Source organism: Vombatus ursinus, unplaced genomic scaffold, assembly GCF_900497805.2.
Source record: "Vombatus ursinus unplaced genomic scaffold, bare-nosed wombat genome assembly UNPS02009770.1, whole genome shotgun sequence".
Classification (NCBI taxonomy): domain Eukaryota; kingdom Metazoa; phylum Chordata; class Mammalia; order Diprotodontia; family Vombatidae; genus Vombatus; species Vombatus ursinus.
Window position 1 is genome coordinate 5,289,962 of NW_020949548.1, and position 21,378 is coordinate 5,311,339.

Below are 21,378 nucleotides of genomic sequence, written 5' to 3' on the forward strand. Positions count from 1 at the left end.
GGAAATCTGTGGCTCAGAATAAGGATATCCAGTTTAGCTGGTCACCATTTTTAGCTCACTTTCTTCATTTTCACTCGATGTGTTTAATGTAAATTTCTTGCACAACCACCACTGGTTGAACCTACACTTTCTTTGCTTTCAAACTCTGATCATTTTTTTTATTTGTTTCAAAGGTACCAACAAGATCTCTCTTAGAAGGGCAACATAGTCTCATGCAAATGAGCAGCAATAATATGTAAATAGAGCACTAGAACACAACTTCGTTAAGGATCTGTGATGGATTGTCTGGCTGTTCAAAAGAAACAAGTGAAGGCATTCATGGGTCTGGATACAAAAAGCTGAAAATACTGTTGAAGGACTCATATATTGAGAGCTCTATGACCTCACCTAGGAAAACATTAGGCCATCACTCTGCTATGTACTTGGGCCATTCGTTACACTTTCTTGAAGGCCACACACACAGAGAAATAGCATTAAGTAGGAGAGTGTGTACGTTTTTTAATCACCCAGTGAACACCAGCTTTAAAAAAAAAAAAAGGAGCTAATTTTTCTCATTTCAATCAATTACTAATGGTCTTTCTGTAAGATTTATGAAAGCCCCTCTGTAAGAAGGATTTTATGCATCAATATTCATTAGGGATGCATTTCAGTGACTTGAAGTCTCTCCACTAGTAACAGACCAGTCTGAAATAATTAGATTTCCATATGGCAAGACCAACTTTTGTTGATATAGGATAGAATGTCCACCATTACTTTGAAACAGCAGTGCCCACAATTAGTGCTATCAAGTTTCGTGAAAACAGTTCCCCAGCTACACTTTTTTTTTTTTTTACAATCATGTCATGTTGGTGTGTCTGCCTGTGGCTTAAAGCAGGATGTGAACGTGTGAGTGAAATAGTTGATGTCATCCTGGAAAAATTCTGTCAGGTTCAAGTCTACACTCAAGGGACCAGGTTGGTTTTGCTGGTTCTATGAAATTTCATAGACAAGAAGACCTTTTCCCTCTCATAATCCCATTTCCCCCCCAGATTTTTAAAAAAAATGACTTGGATATTTAAATTTTATTTTCAATCTTATCACCACTGTGCTTTTGAAACAGAGTATAATTCATTTTTTTGTTGTGTACATTGCTAAGAGAGTGTTTAAAGTTAAGAGGAAATCTGAAATAACTCCTGTTCACACTCTCCATTCCAGTTAAAATGGATTATTAGTCACTTCCCCCAACATGTGCACAACAGGTCATCTTCTTCCTCCATACCTTTGCATAAGCCCCTCCCTTGTCTCTGGAGTGTGTTCCCTTCTCAGAGTCCCTCAAAGTACAATTCGGGTGCCATTCCTAATGTATGATTTTTCCTGATCCTCCCAATTGTTATTGCACTTTAATTTTCAAGATTAAATTATATTACTTTGTTCACGTACACATATACACGTACACATAAATATGTGTTTCTGAACACATACACAAACACATATGTACATATAATTCCTACATACTTGTGTATACACTATCTCCCTCCAGTAAAATATAATATCCTTGAGTGGAGTAACTCTTCCCCTACTTTGAGGAATCAGCCACCTAAAAAGTTCTTAATAAATATTTGTTGAATTTAATTGACATTTAAAAAAAAGCAATACTAGGAACCTCTAACCATTTGTTCAAGGTCTGCTGAGACATCTCAGAAACTTCATCTAATCGATCTCTAAGCCAGCTGCCACAATTATGTTCACTTTTGGTTTTCAGAGATTCCTAGCAGGTAGAGTTATACAGGTGGCAGAATCTTTGTCATATTTTACCCAACTCAAAGGACTTCACTGGCAATAACTAGCTCCCTCATTCCTTCCTGTCACTCCATTCTCTCAACATCCAGATATTCTTAACGATGAGGAAACTAAAACTTACACCCTCATAAAAAAGAAATAATTGATGTCTTTAATAATAGAACAAAAAGACATAAGTAAATGAATGAAAAAAGCATTATTAAGTACTTATTATGTTCCAGGCACTGTGATAACTACTGGTGATACAAATATAAATGCGAGAGAGTTCCTGCCCTCAAGGAGCTTACATTCTTTTAGGAGGGGAAAACTCATAGGATAGTGGTGGCTAGGAAAGGATGTTTTAGTCTGAGAAGTCACAGGGATGATAAACAGAACAATAGTGAGGTCATTTGGCATGCCCTTTCTAAGCAATGGTACTGTTGATTTGAGAACCTAATTTGATTCTATGCTGAATTATTCCCAGTTCAAAAATAATGTTTCACTTTATTGCTAGTTTTACTGTATAAATAGAGAAGTGTTTTGTTTTGTTTTTCTTTTTTTGAAACTGCAGCAACTTCACTGCTATTGCCACAGCAGGGGCCTAATTTGGCAGCTTGAGCAAAGCCATCATTAATTTAAATAGGATTTGAGCTCTGGCAGAAACAACAACAGCAACAACAACACGCCTCTAAATGTATAAAGTCCCAAAATATTTCCTAGGGACTTTCCTGCCTCTTTTCCATAACAATATCTCTAATGTTTTGCCCAATTCAGATCGGCAAATATTTGTTAACCACTGTGCTGAGCCCTGAGCGTCCAAAACCAAAATGTAAAAATAGTCCCAACCTTCCTGGAACAGGGGAGATGCATTATGCAGACTGCAGGTAAATACAAGTAGGGAATGAGGATCAAGAGAAGTTCTGATAAAATGCTCCTAAAGAAATTCAGACCATCTTCCCGTACATCTCTGTCTTAGTCACCCACTGACATTTTCAGTAGTGATAATAAAAATATAATTAATAATAATATCCTATACATATAATACCTTAAGGTATGCAAAGCACTTTACACAAATGATCTCATTAACAGATTTACAAGGGTTTTCCATTCTAATTCATCTGTTGCAACCCAATGAAATATCCTTAACTTTGAGTTGCTTTATGAAAACAATATCAACTCTTCATAGTGAAATCTGAAATAAGGTAAAACAAAATCTATGTGATAACAGTGGGGTGCTAGTCAATTCAGATGCCCTAGTCAAATTCATTGAAACATTTTCACGAATGAAATAGAGTTCTCAGAGATATATCTAAATGTGTTCTAAGTTGCAGTGTATAAATAGCCAATTATAAAAAGAAAGGCTGATGTTTTGAGGGGTTTTTTCCTTCTAATTCTATATCCTTTTGGATTTTATGGGAGCAGCTCAGAAAATTCGTGCTTCAGGTCTAGGTGCTCAAAATTGTAGGCAGCATCTGAAAATAAGTTGCCAATTCAAACACGCCATATATTTGTAAACTGTATTCCAAAATCTGACACTCTTAAAATGATTTCCTCTACTTTCTAACCTATGATTGCTTAGAACCAAAGTACTTTTCAGAAGTTAAGTAACTTCAAATGTTCTAAATATTACCCCACTCTTCCAAAATCCAGAGGGTCAGTGGTTTTGGTGATGAAATTCTGAAAAGAAGTATAAACTTTCCACACTGGAAGGTCATATTGAATTTTATCCCTTTTTGAATTCCCCACTGGTTAGGAAAATGATACTGTTTCTATTGACATGAGAAATATTTATAATTATTCCTGATTGTAGAGGTGTTGGTACAGAGATAGAGGTCTGGATTTGGAGACATAGAGATCTATGTTTAACTTCTTCCTTAGATGCCGATTGGGCCTCAGAAAGTTGCTTACCCTCTACGTTGCCCAGGCAACTTCATAGGACTTACCTACTAAGACATGGATAGCTTGTGAATCTGTGTTGGTAGAGAGAGTTCTCATATCATGAGTCCTATATAATGATTCAATCACAGGTCCTTCCTGTAGCCTAATAAATATCCTAAGCACTGGAATTGAGCCTGGTTCACTCTTGCTGATCTACAGAAGTTGTATTTTGAATATGATTGTTAAATGAAGATTGGGGAGAAGGCTAATTAGGAGCCTGGGACAAAATTAAGTTCCTTACACTCATATCTCACTCACCAATTGCTTTAGTAGGCATAGGGGAAGAAAAGTGGAAAGGGCTGCAGAGGGAATCACATCTTCAGTTCCTGCAGTCATCACAAGGTGACTTCACCCTTGAATACCAGAATAACACTTAAGAGTAATTTCTGTCTCCATCCAAATGTTCATTGGCAGGCAAGCTAATGAAACCACAAAATTCCTAAGTATTCTTCTTTCCCCATTAGATTCCACTTGACAGACATTCTGCTCTCTTTGACTGGATCCCAAAATACTCAGTTGTCTTACAAACATGCCAACTCCTTAAGCAGGAATTTGTATATGCAGGCAGTTTTGGTGAATCCATTGCTTTACAATTTAATTTTGGCAAGTGCTTGCATTTAGCAGACTTCTTCTAATGTAAATTAATCTGCTCATGGACATTTCATCTTCTATACTCAAAACCAGTCCCTCCATCTTCTGAGGATGGATTGACTGGCCTCCAGAGCTTAAATCATAGCCTGTAACTGACTTTTAAAGTTGAAGTGTGATGATAAAAACCAGGAACAAAAGTTTCAGTTTCCTCATGACAATTTCTAGCCCTGCATTTTCTCATACAGAAATACCCACTTTTATAAGCTACATGCTTCTGGGATCAACAGAAGACCACCTGTAGCAGAAAGACAGTACAGTAATATCTCATTTTTCTGTCCTCATTTGCAAAAGAAAGGGTTCCATACAAATAGGACTTTTATATACAGGGATAAACTTCTGTTAACTGCTAAAATTTTCTTTCATTTTAGTCATATTTGACAGAAATATCATTAACATATATTAAGTTCTAATGCTCCTGTAAGAGTGTGTACAAAGAACCAAAGCATCTGTGATTTCATTAGGACTAGAAAATCTCAGCATGGAATTTCCTTACTCTGAAGAAAATTGCATTTTTATGATGATATATTATAGATTTAGATTTGGATAAGTCCTTCAAGGTCATTTACTCCAATGCCCCCGTTTTAGAGATCAAAAAGCTGAGGCCCATAGACACTAAGTGAGGTGCCCAAGGTCACACAAATAAGAAGTGGAAGAACCACAATTTGGACCCAATGAAGTCAACAGGCATGTATTAATTATCTATTATATGCCAGGCACTATGCTAAGAATGGAGGGGAGGGTGGGAAGATACAAAAAAAAAAGGTCAAAAGACAGTCTCTGCCCTCAAAGAACTCACAATCTAAAGGGAGAGACAATATCCAAACAACTAGGTCTTCAAATTAAAAATCCATTGATCTTTCTACCACACCATATTGCACTGTCCTAGACTGCTGCATGTGACGTAGAAACATAAAGTGACTTGCCCTAGATGATACAACCAAGAAGTATCAGAGTTAGTATGTGAACCCCAATCTTCCTGACTCCCCCCAACTTAATCCTTCCACTTAATCCATTATGCCATGCTGCCTCTTCATTGAGCATACATAAAAATAATATATTGACCATAATTGAGTCTTTTCTTAATAATTCAGGGTCTTGATCATAAACATCAAGTGTACTCTGCTATAAAACAGCAATGCTTTCAGGGTCTATCTATGGAGTCATATCTGACTGTTTGCCCTCATTCTAAATGGCCCTGGATTGTCACACTTCTCTTTGGTCCAGTTCTTTGTAATGTGTCTGCCTCCTCCCTTTGCTGCCTCTGCTGTTACTGGACCTGACTGTAGCAGCCTCACTCCCTCTAATTTGACATGACTTTAGAAAAGAATTAGCGAAGAAATATTACCAAATACGTAGTAGATATTAGAAAAAATCATCAGTTGCAGATCCTTTCTTTTACAGATGAAGACACTGAATCAGAGAGATTTTTTTTTTCTTCTTTCCTGATTAAGGACGGTAGTTTGTGTAGTTGAAGTTGTTGGATAAATGAGGAATAATGGCTGATTGCTAGGAAGATGGCAGCAACAACAGTCTGCACTCACACAGTTGATAGGATTGTTGCTTAAATAAGAATTCCAAGGGCAATCTGCAAATAGGTTTATCTGGTCTAATCTAGGGTGGGCTCAATCTACTTGCAAAAGCCTCAACAGAGGCTGGATTGATGTTCACCTAAGGGCTATAATCTGAGGGCTCAGGGAAACCCTGGATCAAATACCTTCCTTCTTGGCTTGGCCAATGAACTGATAATATCCCTAATGCATTATTGTGCATTAATTGTCTTCTTAGAGTTCTATTTTAAAATTCCCAAGCTCTTGAAGGGGTAATACATTACCACTCATCCCTTACTCTGAATCAGAATGAATTAACATATTTTTCCCTTGTCACAATAGCTATAGTTTAGTTTGTGGGAACTGGGGACCTTTTAAAGAGGGGGAAGGAGAAAGTGAAAAGAAATGGAAGGTGGGTATGAGGGACTTTGATCATAGAATCATCTATGAAGAGTTGATTCGTCTATTTAAATATGATGATGTTAAACTAAAATTCATATGTATATGTGTATGTTATTTCATTGGAGCCTCATAACAACCCTGGAAGGTAAGTGCTATTATTATTCCCATTTTACAGATGAGGAAATAAGGCTGAGACTTGTCCAGGGTCTCACAACTAGTAAATGTCTAAGGATTCTCCAAGTCCAGCATTCTATCCACAGTGCCATCTAGTTGCTTCCTTAAAGCCAGCTCAGAAACCTAATATACCTTGAAAGTATTTCTGTGTAAGGGAGTAACTCCATCCCTATCTTCCATATAACTCCAAACCCATTCAACTCATTCATTCCTATACTTCAGTATCCCTGCCACTGACTAAAGTGTCATCTCTGCTGACCTATATTGCATGGAAATTTCCATATATTTGAAAGAAAGCTAGGCTAAATACAGGGAGTAGGAAGATGTAAAATCCAACCTCCCTCCAAGCCAATTTGCAACCCAGGGAATCAGGAAATGGAAAGCACAGACATTTATCTCAAACTTCTTTGTCCAAAAGCCCGTGGAAGTCACAGAATTTTAACACTGCAAAAGACCTCAACATTCATCTATTCAAATCCAAGCCTAAAATAAAATAAAATAAAATAAAATAAAATAAAATAGTTAGACTCAAATACATTCAACAAATAGTCATCCAGCCTCCATTTGAAGAACTCCAATAAGAGGCAACCTACTAACTCCATTCAAAGGAGTCCATTCCACTTTAGGACGACTTAATTACTCCTAATTCCTTAAAAATTCTTAATTACTAATAGGCATTAGGAAAATTTTCCTCATATAAAGCTTCTTTGCTGCTACTATCTCTTCTTCCTTATTCTGCCCTTTGAGATAAAAAATAGCAAGACTAATTTTACTTCCAATGATACCTTTTCAAAAATGTAGAAACAAATCATGTCTCCTCTGAGCCTTTTTTGTTTTCAGGCTAAACATTCCCTGGTTCTTCACCCAATGTTCATCATATGGCAAGAGTCAAGTGCCAGCACCAAAAAACTAAGGCATCGATTTATAAAATTACCAAAAAAATCTTTTTGAGCAGCATAGTGACTGTGGGACATGTAAGTGCTACTATACTTGAAATGTCACAGAATTTCAGAGGTGGAAGGGACCTCAGAAGTCACCAACTCTAACCTGTACGCAAACAAGGAACACTTTTCCAACTTACTTGATAAGTAGATATCCAGTTTTTGCCTGAAGATCTCCATTGAGGAGGATTTCCCTTACCTCCTGAGACAGCCATTCCATGTTTTTGAAACAGGTGTTTTCAGAAATGTCATGACAGATGTAGTGAGAAGTTCATATGACTTCTAGATATTATAATCACTATAGCAGGGTTAAATGGAAAGATCTATTTGACAGATCCAATTTTCCTACCTGGGCATCCATTGAATAGGAGTCTAAATCTAACCACAGGTATGTTTGCCTAAACAGTCATTGGTTGACTTACAAAACTAGATCCATAAATTACTGTATTAAAATATCATAATGGGATTCACCAAACATCAATAACATTGACATATGTTAATTAGTCTTGGGAGGTTCCCCTGAACATAGACTCATTGCAAAACACAAATACTCAACCAACTTTCTGAGAGAAGGATTAGGGGAAAAAAAGATTTGTTCCCTTGGATCTAAAGTCAATAAAGTTAAGCTTACCTAAGCCAGAAAGGGAACACATTTCAGACTCAGGATCAGAATTAAAACCCCAGGATTGCTAAAAAAAAAAAAAAAGCCTCTTAGGAAGAGTATGTCTAAATGCACATATTAGAATTAGACATCCCTTCTGGCTTTATGCCCTAAGACTGTTTCATTTAGTGCAACTTTTAAAATGTAAATGGAGTAAATACCTATATTCCCAGAAAACTATCCTGAAAGTTAAAATGATTTAATGTGTTTTTTTCTCTCATACTTACCCTAAGACAACTGATTCCTTTCCAAACCATCAAGAAAGCAATTTTCTTATTTAAACAATTATTTAACCTATCACAAAATGACAAAAGCACGGAAGTGAAAGGGACCTCAGAGACTATTTAGTTACTGAACAAGAATCGCATCTAGAACATAGACAAATAATCATCCAACATTTTCTGGGTGATCTCTAGGGAATATAAACCTTCTGCCTCCAGAGGAAGCCCATTCCACAACTGGACAGGTTTAATTGTTAAAAAGTGTTTCCTTACATCTAACCCAAACCTGCTTCTCTGTAACTTGTTTGCATTGCTATTAATTCTGTAGTGCAGAGAAAAGCAGAACAATTCTAAACTTTCTTTCACATAAGAGCCTTTATTTAATCTTCTCTAATTCAAATTAAACAGCCCCAGTTTCTTCAATCTATCCTTGATGATTTCTATAACCTTCTTCATCGGGTTGTTCTCTGGATACCCTGCATCTTGGCAATGTCCTTCCTCAACCATGATACCCAAAAATGAACCCAATCTTCCAGATGTGGCTTGACCAACAACAAGGCTATCTCTCCTTTATTCCTAGACACTGTCTCCTGATGCAACCTAAGATCATATTCATTTTCTTGGCTGCCATATCACATTTCATTTGAATTGAGCTTGCAATCCATTAACATCTCCAGATCTTTTGGGGGGTAAACTGTTTTCTAGCCATGCTCCCTTGTTTACTTGGAAGTGGATTTTGAACACAAGCATAATATTTAACACCCACATTAAACTTATTCTTATGTAATTTCATCTTGTCTACCCAGACTAACGTTATTTTTTTGAATTCTGGCTCTGCCATTCAGTGTGTTAGCTATCATTCTTCTCTGTCATCTAAGTGCTTGATAACTAAGAACTCCTATACAATAGTGTAGTTAGGTGGATTTGGAATTGGTTGAATTTCCAGACACAAAAAAGAGTCATAATGACAGTGCTTATGACAGTAAATTTGGTTTTTAGTGTAGTCACCCGGAAATTGATCTTGACCTAACATTGTTTTTACTAGTGATTTGAATATAAGCAGATCGTAGGACTAATGTGAGTCTTATGTTAAATGACCCTATCTTACACACTTTTATGTAAGCATTTAGTAGAAATGCTAAACAACACAGATGCTTGTGGCAATCCACTAAAGACTTCCTTCCATGTTTACACTGAGCCATTAATGTCTCTTTTTTAGCTCTAGCCATCTAAGGCATTCTAAATCCTGTTAATGATATAAACTAACCCACATGCATCTGCATTTTCCATAACAAGAGCATTAGACACTTTATCAAGTGCTTGGCTAAGATTTATGAAAATTACAATTATAACATCTCTTTGGTGTACCCGTCTAGTGATTCTGTCAAAAAAAACAAAACAAAACAAAAAACAAAAAGGAAAGGAGTTTAGCTGCTTATGGTGTGTTTTTGATGAAGCCACACTGAATCCTTGTGACTAGTAGATCCTTTTTCTAGATTTCCACTAAACGTTCTCTTAATGGTATATTCCAGAATTTTGCAGAAAGTAACACCAAGTTCACTGGCCTATAATCTTCCCTTTAAACAAATAATTCAAGACATCTGCCTTTTGCCATTCTCCAAGCCTTTGGCACCTCTCCCAACCCAAAATTATGAAATCAAAAAATTAGGGGTTATTCAGTTTGCAAGAAGATTCATTTGATGAACAAATATATTTAATGTGTTTGTTTGCTAATTAACCCAAAACTTTGTCTATCTGATAATACATGCTTTCTGTGGTTGAAAAATTGCTTTTCTAATTCCATTTTGGAACTAAGAATTCCTAAGAGTAGGTATAATTATAGATATTGATGACTCTAAATTAAACGGAACTGGGATTCCATTTCTTTTTCAGGTAAAACCTTTGAACATCATTACAAAGTTTTTGGTCTTTAAAAAAACCCAAATTCTGATTTCTTCTATTTCAATTTTGATTTGTTATTCTTCAAATATCTTATGCTATTGATTTTTGAGGGGAAATTCTAGTCTCTCTCTCTTATTTCCTAAATTCTACAATATCCTGAAGCTTTGTTGGTTGGGGCCAATCAGGAAACTGGGTATCCTTGATGGGACTAGGATGTTCTTTCCCCAAACAAGGGCTGAATTCTCTCATTGGGCTATGAATGAGCAACTTTCTCTTGAAGCATAATGTGACATTCTACTAAGTAACAGTAGTTCCTTTGCTCATGTTGCTATCTGTCCTTCAAACCTGATCTAAACATCCAGTGCCCTTTGAAGTCAATGGAAGCTCTGCCCCCAGAGGAACTTGGTGGTGTCTGGGCAAAAGTAAGGTAATAGATGAGTCTAACAAAAAGGAATGTAAAGAGGAAGAGAGGATGTACTCTTTGACTGTGGTGCTCCATATTACATATTAAAAGGCAGACGAATTCTAGTCCACACATACACACAAGAAAAAGTTTGTGCAAGTCAATGAGAGCTTTACTAATGACAGGATGGTTCTTATACAAGATAGATAGTAAAGCTGGTCTGTATCTGGACTAGGAATCAAATAGCCAACATAGTATAAGTAATCATGTCCTCCTGAGCCGACAACTTTCAGCCAGAGACAACTTGTACATACCTCACTCTGTCATGACAACTCAGTCACCATAATTCTTTCTTCCTTCCTTCCTTCCTTCCTTCCCTCATTACATCCTTCGTTCCTCCATCCCTTCCTTTCTTTTTTACAACAATATTTTCACAGTGACACAGTTGCATTAATCCAACCAGCCATATGAACTGGGATTAAGCCCTTATCATTTATTGCTTATATCAATTTTTTTAAACTGAAAAAAAATTGAGAATATTAACATTTTCTCCAAAAAATGGATATTACAAAAATTTTAAACTGGCAAGTAGCTTGGAGCTTTTAGAAAATATTTACTTTACATACATAAATATAATTAAAAGGTTGCCTAGAATACTGAGAAGTTAAGTGACTTGCCCAGAGCCACACAACCAGTATATGTCACAGGCAGGACTTGAACCAGGTCTTCCTGGTATTGAGATCATCATTTTATGCCATGATGCCTCTCCCTCTTTAAATGTATAAATTATTGAGAAGGAGCTAACCTGAGTAGTGGAGGAAGTTTCCTCACCTGGGAGTTCCCAATACCAGAGGTTCTCAAAGTGTGGTCCAAAGAGCCCTGGAAGTCTCTGAGACCCTTCCAAGGAATCTGTGAGATCAAAACTATTCTCACAATAATTAGATGATCTTTGCCTATTAAAATACTCCTCCTTTTTCCAACTGTATATGTGTATGAGGCCAGATTTTTTTCATGTACTTCAACCAAAACAATGCACTGCAACAGACTGAATGCAGGCACAGATAGGAGAGTTCAGTTGTCTTCTTTCAAGCCAGATGTTAAAGAAATTTGCAAAAAGAAAAAAAAGCAAAACAATGCCACTTTTCTCATTAAGTTTTTGTATTCTTTTATAAAACAGTTATTTTTTTTATAAGAAAAATTCCTTTCCAGGTTGCACTTCCTTTCCCAGTCTTTTTCTATAATGTCCCAGGAACTTCTTCACATCTGAAGTTCATTTAACCTGTTGGAAATACCATTCATCCCTTCAGCCTCAACCTCTGTTTGGCTGCCTCCTCCTAGAGGAAGCATTTTAAGAATGAAGCCTAAGCTAGCTATTTCTTAATTCCCAAGCTGTGCTCCTAACTCTCTCAGACTTTCTCTACAGTTTCAGGTACCTTCATCTCCTCCCTTACCCTCTTCAGTTCCTTTTAATGTGTAATCTTTCCCAAATGTATCTTTCCTCCCACTTTCAGCTCCCTTGTATGCATTGTCTTCCACCATCAGAATATAAGCTTCTTGAGGGTTTTATAATTATGCAAGTATTTGTATCTCTTGGTATAGTGTCTGGCATGTAGTAAGAACTTAATAAATGCTTAACTTGACTTGAGAAATGTATTATCCATGCTAATGTGTAATAGGCTTAGTATTTTCATTTTAAATGAATATTTTTAAGTTGTCAATTTTAATTGTTAATATAGTGCATATCATATAATATAGTATATATATAATATAATATAGTACAAATTGACAGATAGAATCCATGTAAACAAAAGCTTTTTATGGTTCTCAATAATTTTTAAGAATGAAGGGGCAGCTAGGTGGAGCAGTGGATAGAGCTCCAACCCTGGAATCAGGAGGACCTGAGTTCAAATTCAGCCTCAGACACTTAACACTTACTGGCTGTGTGACCCTGGACAAGTCACTTAACCCCATTGCCTAGCTCCCCCCCAAAAAAATTAAGAATGTAAAGAGATCCTGAGACCCAAAAGTTTGAGAACTACTGGCCTATAATAACAAAATCACAGATCTTCTTCCTATGCTTTATAATCCTCCCACCCCCAAACACTCACATTGATTTAAACTTATGATTTCATCAGTTTAGGGAACTATTGATGTAGAAAGTACCTCTTCCAACACACATCAGCAACTCAGTCAATCACCAAGCATTTTAAGTGCCTATGATATTTAAGGCGTAGAATTGGGCACTAGGGATACAAAGGCAAACATTAACTACTACATGCCCTCAAGGAGATTAAATTCTATTCAGGAAGACAATGGTTACACACAGATACATATCTATAGTATGTATATATACATATATATGTATGTATATATGTATCATACACATATATAGGTATATGCGCACCAAATACATATAAGACAAATTTTTTGTGGGAGTCAGGAAAATATTCGGAAGGTGACAAGAGCTGAGTATTAGAGGAAGCTAGGGATTCTAAGGGTCCAGAGTGAACTTTGATCATTTATATTCTTAGAGAGTAAACTGGAAAACTAAAAGGTTACATGATTTACGCATGATGACCCAGACTTTCTCTACAGTTTTAGGTACCTTCATCTCCTCCCTTACCCTCTTCAGTTCCTTTTAATGTGTTATCTTTCCCAAATGTATCTTTCCTCCCACTTTCAGCTCCCTTGTATGCATTGTCTTCCACCATCAGAATGTAAGCTTCTTGAAGGTTTTATAATTATACAAGTATTTGTATCTCTTGGTATAGTGTCTGGCACGTAGTAAGCCCCTGTTTTAAGAGGCTCAGATTCTGAGAATTTAAGCAATGGATGTTTTGAGAAAAACTCAGAAGACTATGCATGTTTAGACTACGGCACATTGTAGAGCTTAGTAAATGTTTATTGACTGATGAGTTCATGGTGTGTTTTGGGAAGGAGAAGGCAGAACATAGAGAATAAAGAGGATAAAGAAGAAGAGGAGGAGGAAGAGGAGGAAGAGGAGGCTTTTGAATGGCAGATGGACTTTCATCTTGAGAAAAGGACAAGTGATCTGGTGCTACAATGTGTCAGAAGCAGGGCATGAGCATAGGTCTTCATGACTCCAAAGCTGACCTCCCATCCACTATGGTATGCTGCCTCTTATTTTAAAATCACAAGGAATTATATCATTAAGGGCCAAAGAAAGTTAAAATGGCACTATGAGGCCCAGTTGAAGGAAATACTAATGTTTAACCTTGGAAAGAGAAGATTTGGGGAAGATATGATAGAAATCTTCAAATATCCAATGGATTATCACATAGGAAAGGGATTCATCTTGTTCTGCTTGGATATCCACAAGGAAGAACTAGGAGCAGTGAAGTAAAGAGAGGCAGAATTAGGCTTGATGCAAGCAAAATTTCCCTAACAAGACTATCCAAAGTGAAATGAGATGTCTCTGGAGTTGGTGAGTTCACTCCCATTTGTGTTGGTAAAAGTTTAACAACTAGCTCTCAAAAAAATTTTTTTGCATGACACACTTTTACCTTTAATCTGTATTAGTAACATTTTCTCCATCATTTTCTTAACTCTAGAAATCAACAACACAATAAATCAAGCCCTGATTTGTAGCATTTCCTAATTTCCAAGGTATAAATGCTCAAAATGAAAATACAACAATCAGCTTTCCTGAACTGGTATGAGCCAGCTCTAGGAAACCCCTGGTTCTCCCTCTTTTTAAACAAAAGCTTGATGACCACTTATTAAAGATGCTATAGAAAAGATTCTTCTTCATGTTTATAATGGATCAGATAGCATCTGAGGTGCTGGATCAACTATGAGATTCTGTGATGCTGTTAAATCTCATTATGCTGCAAGCACTATATTTTAGTCTCAGGTGGTCTCAGCACTTAGCACAGTACCTGACACATACTAGGTGCTTAATAAGTTTTTGCTGACTGACTTACTGAGGTGCTTATACCTCAGTGGGAGCATTTGTATGAAAAGTCACACTATGGCCTAGCAAGTGTTAAGGATAAGACATTATAGTATAAAGGTTCAGGTGAGGGAAGAAAGTGAGAATTGTTGATTTTTTTATCCCCATATCACTAGAACCTAACCAAAGGAGTAAAGTGTATAAAATAATGCATGCAGATTAAACAGAATATTAAATGTAGAATATCTACTACCATATTTCATTAGAATTTGTTTTCAGATCTCAAAAGTTTTTAATCCATCCTAAGCACACACAAGCCTTCCATATTCTGAGCATGCTCTACTATTTTGTGTACTTGTCAGGGAAAGTAACAGAATAAGGAGGTGAAATTGAAGTCTCCAGATGAAAACCATGAGAGACATTCAGTGATATGAATCATTAAGATGGGATCACACTCAGTGAGGTGTGTGTGTGTGTGTGTGTGTGTGTGTGTGTGTGTGTGTGTGTGTTAAGGAGCTCTGCTAAGCAGCCAAACAGTCACCTCACTAGATCCATATCCAGCATGATAAAAGCCTCTTAGGCTACCCATAATAACCTCTAAGCCTTGATGGAACAAATTTGACAAACTAGGACACAAAGAGGAAAGGATGGTGGTCTATGTCCCTGAGAAGTAACTAGCAATTTCATCCAATTTACTGTAAGTTTTAATGTTTCAATTCAGTTTAGTGGTAGCTCCTTGAAGGCAGAGACACATCTGGCTTTTTTTTCTCAGAATCCCTATTAAATTGCCTTACATAGAATAAGTTAATTTACTCTATGTAAGGCACTGTGATATAGTAATATAGTAATAAATATATAGTAATAAAAACTTATTGGGCCATCCTAACCATATGAATAATGTGATCACTCCACTTGAGTTTACTAATAGTACCTCAAGCTGGACAGGTCAGATGACCTAAATGTGCCCATGTCCTATTTTGTATCTGGACAGAAGAGTAAGAACTAAGATGCAGCTAGGTGGCCCAGGGGATAGAGTGTTGGAATTGGAGTCAGGAAAATTTCAGTTCAAATCCTGACTCAGAAATTTACTAGCTGTGTGACCTTGGGTAAATCACTTAACCTCTGTCTTCCTCAGTTTTCTCAACTGTAAAATTGGATTGATAATAACACCTACTCCATTAGGTTGTTATAAAGATCAAACCAGATCAGGAGATAACATATGTAGAGTGCTTTACATACTTTAAAGTGCTATATAGATACTCACTATTATTGTTACAAAGGGCCACAGGTTCCAGGAGAAGCATACTGTGATTTATCATTGGATAATTTCTCTGCCTATGAGAATTTTCTCAAAAAAATGAAGAGGATAAGAAACTAGTCTTATTTTCATTGTATCATGATGCACCTCTTTGAGTAAACGTAGTGACATGAATCCAAAAGACGTAGCCATAAAGAAATATGATAGAGTAGACCATCTTAATGAAAGTAATTCTAACTAAGATCTAACTTGTCTTTAAGCAATATAGTATGGAAAAGGGTCAGAGATTTAGAACTGGAAGGATCTTCCAAGGTCTTCTAGTCCAATAGCCTTATTTTACAGATGAGAAAACTGAGGTCTATAGAGATGGAGTGACTTGCCCAGGGTTACATAGATATTAATTAGTGGGGCCAGAATTCTAACTTCACATACAAGGCTCTTTCAGAAAGACCAATAGCTTTGTAGTTACATCCGTTCAAACGTTTATCCTAACAAAAATGAGTTTGGCTTTTACAATGTTAACAGACAAGACATTCTAGAAATAGTCACTCAAAGTTTTTTTTTTTAAACCTAAAGTCATCACCAATTTGTGAGAAAAGGTGCTACTTAAAGTTTTCCCCTTTTAATTCTACACTATTTTTACCTGACCTTCGCTTATCCTGAGATCCTTCTAACTACATTTCAACTTCCCTTCACCTCTCTCACTGCCTCCTTATATTGAGCTTTATTTCAGCTAATGTGCTCATGTTCATCTTGCATCACTCATTCCATGCTGACCTCTCAATTCTTTTGAAAAGAAAAAAAAATAGGAGAGGTGTTATCTGCAATGGGGAAGGGTCTAAAGAGGTCTGAACACCTGATATGCTGCTCAGGAAGTCACATGTCAGCCAGTGGATTTCTTTCTGTAGCACAAACTGACACAGCCAAGTTGGCTAGGACATCATGAGTTTGCTCTAAGAAGACTCGGGCCACTGATGAATTCTCTGCACCAAAGCTCTTACAGAAAGTTCCCTGGCACCAGGAACTACGTTCTCTTATCAGAAGATAGGGACTAGGGGAGGAATCCAGGCCATTGGGAAGGACATACACAGGAAAGGAAAAATGACTCTGAAAGAGTACGCAGTGACAAAGCATTTTTTAGAAAATGTATCTCTATGACAAACCACTGCTGATCTGCATGTAGTCTAGATGAGGAATGTACTAGGTAAAGAGACATTTGTTTTTGGTGATTTGGTCTTGTTTATACTTTAAAACAATGGTTCAATACGTAAAATGATTGGTGATTTTGTCAAGGAGGCTAGGCCTCCACCTAATGCACACAGCACTGTAAGGTTCTGTATGGTTGATAAATATCCCAGTATCCAGTGGCCAACCTTCTGGTGATGGAGGCCCTCCACACTTAGTGAGTCCGGTCCTCAACAGCAGACACATAGTCCATTCCCAAGCCACATTCAAAGCTGTTTCAGCTTGGCAGGAACTGCCAGAGCTAAGATTATATTGGCAAAGCCTTTGGAAAGCTTCATGATTCAACACAGAATTGCAGCTGCAAGATTGTTTAAAGTATTTCTAGGACCTCCTCAGGCAGCCCACTGAAGGATAAACTATCAAGGCATCAGAATAACTTTGATTTTGGTTGAGACTTACCTGGGATTTCATATAGTCTTAGCAAGAGGACTAAGGCACTGGGAGGTTGGATTACCATATACTAACAAAGGCAGTGCTCGTGTCAGAGAAAGGGTTTCAGCTCAGGTCTGCCTGCTTTCAAGGTTTGCTATTTACTAGACCATGACACCTGTCAGATTGGACTTAGCACATTTTAATACAATAAATACTCAGAAAAACACACACATGTGATTTTACACATCTAAAAAAAGCAACTAACTGACTACTCTGCAACATAATATATTCTATGTGAATTCTCACACTTATTTTGTTTAAAATAGAAGTCAGACATTTAACTGCTTGTAAGCTTTTCTTTCTCTCTTAATGAAGAGGGAACCAGAGGAAGAACATTGGATGTTAAGTCAGAGGAGCCGAGTTTGATTGGTGGTTTTGCCACTTATTATCTATGTTAGCTTTGGCAATTCACATGAGCTCTCTATCTTTTTCCTCTACTGCAAAATGAAAGGATTGAATTAGATGGCCTTTTCCAGTCCTAAATCTATGTTCCTGAAAGTTCCTTTCAGGAAGGATTTCTACAAAATAACACATCACACCCTTTTATTTAAATTTATGTTGAATATGGTTTACAAGCATGGTTGCATTAGTTCTTAAATTTTCTCATTAATTTGTGAGTAGAGAGGAAAGTAATAACTAGCAACTATCTGGAGAAAAGAAGGAGAGCTCAAAGATGGGGCGGGAGTGGTGGTGGTAAATAGCGCACCTGAGTAATAGCCAGGAAGACCTGAGTTTCATCCTTCAGACACTAGCTATGTGGGTCTAGTCAAGTCACTTAAATTCCCTCAGCCTCAGTTTCCTTATCTATAAAAGAGAAATAAAAGCACCTCCCTAAGAAGGTGGGTGGAAGGATAAAATGCATCATATAGGCAAAGTGTTTGCAAATCTTACAGTACTGTTATAAAGTAACAGTGTTACTTGAGTTAATACTTTAGTTGAATTGATGAAATGAGGGAGGCTGAGGCTAGTGGGTCTCTTTAGGTAGGGAGTTCTGAACCACAAGAGTCTAAGCAGACTGGATGTCTGTACTAAGTCCAGTATCATTATTGTGTATAATAGGGAATAGGGAGCCAGAAGGTAGCCTTTTAGGAGGAATGAACAGAGTCAGGTCAAAAACAGAACAGGTCAGTATTCTCATGTTGATCAGTAATCACTTCAGGCTCTTAAGTAGTCCCTGGAGTTATACTCTGAGTAAGACAGAGAGATCCAATCTTAAAATTTATGTGTGTGTATGTGTATAGCTGAAGAGAAAAAAAAACACCCCTAATTTAGCATTCTTTGCTTCAGTCACTGTGGTATGCTAGAAAATAAAGGTCTGGTAGGTAAATCTTGCTGCCAAATTTTGAATCACAGACTGATGATAGAAGTTATTAATCAGCTCCTTTGCTAATTGCCATTTCAGACTCAAGTCAGTTGCCACCCACCTCAGTCAGATCCTCCTGTCTACAGTAATTAGCCTTACCAAAGGGACTGTAAAAGCAGAGTAAAAACATTCATTGCCTAATTAAAACTCAGATCAGTCTTCCAAGAAATGTTGTGATTTCTCATCAAATGAGATCTTGATTCATCTGGGAACAATAAAAAATCCCAGAATTCAGCTGGGTCTCATATTGTTCTAGGCTGCCCACTAACAGTGCAAATCCCAGAATTCAACTGGGTCTCATATTGATCCAGGTTGCCCACTAAGAGTGCATGGTAAAAAAACAAACAAACAAACAAAAAACTATTCTGGCCGTCTTTACCTTAACTGGCTTATTGGCATCAGTGTTGTCTTTGAATTTTTCTTGTACAGTTTCTGCAAGTTGACAGAGCAAGGCACCGTTATCCAGTTTCTCCATAAATGTTTCTGCTGTTATCTCATTACCTGTAAAAGACAAAAAGAAAGGAAGGGAAATAAGGGCAGGAGGGTAGGTTTCAAGTTGAAAAGGATGTTTGAGATCATCTATTCTACCCAATTCATTTTACAGAAGAGAAACTGAGGTCTACAGAGTTGTCATGGCTTGCTTGTCCAAGGTCTTCCAGGTGATAAACAGCAGAATCAGAATTTGAACCTCTGACTCTGAATCCAGTGCTCTTCTGGGCAGTGATTCTGCTGCTCCTAGACAACAGGTCTATACAAACATAACTATCAGAATCATGAGAAAGTCTCACTTCATATGAGAGCAAAATTACTCCTTCATGTCAAAAAAATTATTAGATTTACGTTCTTGTTGGACAGCATGAATAGCCCTATATGAAAGTCTATTCTTTCCCCAGCATAGTTCTAATGCAGAGTATGTTTGTTTTACATAGCCTTCTGTTATTGGCGTCCTTCAAAATATGGAAAGATAATTAGGAGTCATTATTTGATCATAGTCAAAGGTGATGAAAACCAATCGGTGACGTTATTAAGAACAGTTTTACCAGTGCTGGTATAATTCAGTTGCATTGACTGTTCACTCTAGTTCAAACAAGCATGGTGGTCTACACTTCTAGTCTCTGCTCCTAGAGACCAGGATGAAAAGCTAGCAGACCGTTTGAGCTCAAGAGTTCTGATCTGCCATGGGCTAAGCCCATGATGGGTCTACACTTAGAACAGCTCTACTACTATTAGCTCCTAGGAGCAGTAAGACAGTAGGCTGCCTAAGGAAGAGTAAAATGACCAGGAGAAGAAAATGGATTAGATCAAAGCATCTATATGGATCAGTAGTGTGCTTGAGGTCTGTGAGCAGCTGGCTAGTCCTTAGACTCTCAGCCTCAGTTCTCTCATCTATAAAACAGGAATAATACCTATAATCCATACTTCACAGAGTTGCTGTGAGGCTCAAATGAGATCATATATGGAAAGTGATTTACAAAGTACAACTTAAATTTTAAAATACTACACAAATTTTAGTTATTATTATTATCATATCTAGAATTAGTAGGCCACCATAGCGTAGGACAAAACCATACCTAGAAAGGCAAGACATAAAAGTATTTGGAATTTACTTTTATCAGAGAGTTATGGATAATCATAGAATGTCAGAGTTTGAGGACACTATAAGCCTTCTAGTTCAATCAATATCTGATTAAAAGTTATATCTTAGGACTTGGAATCTTAACATATTATGGGTCATGGAGTCCTTTGGCAGTTTGATGAAACAATGCACAAAATACAAAATAAACCAATCGTAGTTATCAATGAAAAAAAAAAAACAAAAAAACAAGGTCACAGACTCCAGGTTGAACATCCTTGTTCTATAATATACCCCAAGAAGCAATTATTCAGCCTTCACTTCAGGACTTCCAATGGGAGAGAATCCATGACTTCCCAAGGCAGACCATCCCACTTTGTGATCATTCTAATCATTGGGAAGATTGTACTTACATGGAGCTGAAATCTTCCTCTCTGTAACTTTCACTTTTTGCTTCTGCTACTATTTTAAAGGCTTCCTGTACCATGTATTAACTGTCAAAATACAGTCTGATGGCAGACTCAGTTTGCCTCATTTTATTTCTCAGTCATCTGATATTAACAATCATCTCTTATTCTAGAAACTTTTAACATCTCCACCTCTTTCAATCCTTCTATCAAGCAAGTTATCAAGTCCTATTTAGTTTTTCTTCAAAATATTTTGTGTCTATCTTTCTATTTTCATTGACATTCCCATAGCATAAAACCCTCCTGATTCATGTATGGATTTAAGGTATCCCTTCCTTCTGTTTTTCTTCCTTTTTACAGAACACTGTTAAATTAATTCTCTAAAATACCATTTCCACCATGCTGCCTCCTTCCTTAAAAACCATCAGTGACTCCTCATTGCCCATGAGTAAACATCAAGCTCTTCAGCCTGGTGTACCATCTGGAGCCTTTCCAATATTACCTTACACTGCTCCATATCATGTACCCTTTACTTCCTATAAGGCCACTCTTCTCACTCTCTCTAAAATGCCTGGTTTGGCCCGGTCAC

At 37.0% G+C, this 21,378-nt stretch overlaps 1 protein-coding gene across 2 annotated transcripts in view; it reads right to left on the reverse strand.

Annotated features, from left to right (window-relative positions):
- Positions 1-21,378, reverse strand: part of GAS2 (growth arrest specific 2) — a 149,804-nt gene that overhangs the window by 101,079 nt on the left and 27,347 nt on the right. For both annotated transcript variants that reach the window (XM_027852640.1, XM_027852641.1), the window contains exon 3: positions 19,189-19,310. In XM_027852640.1, coding sequence (XP_027708441.1) covers positions 19,189-19,310 — 122 coding nt within the window. The remainder of the gene's footprint in view (positions 1-19,188; positions 19,311-21,378) is intronic.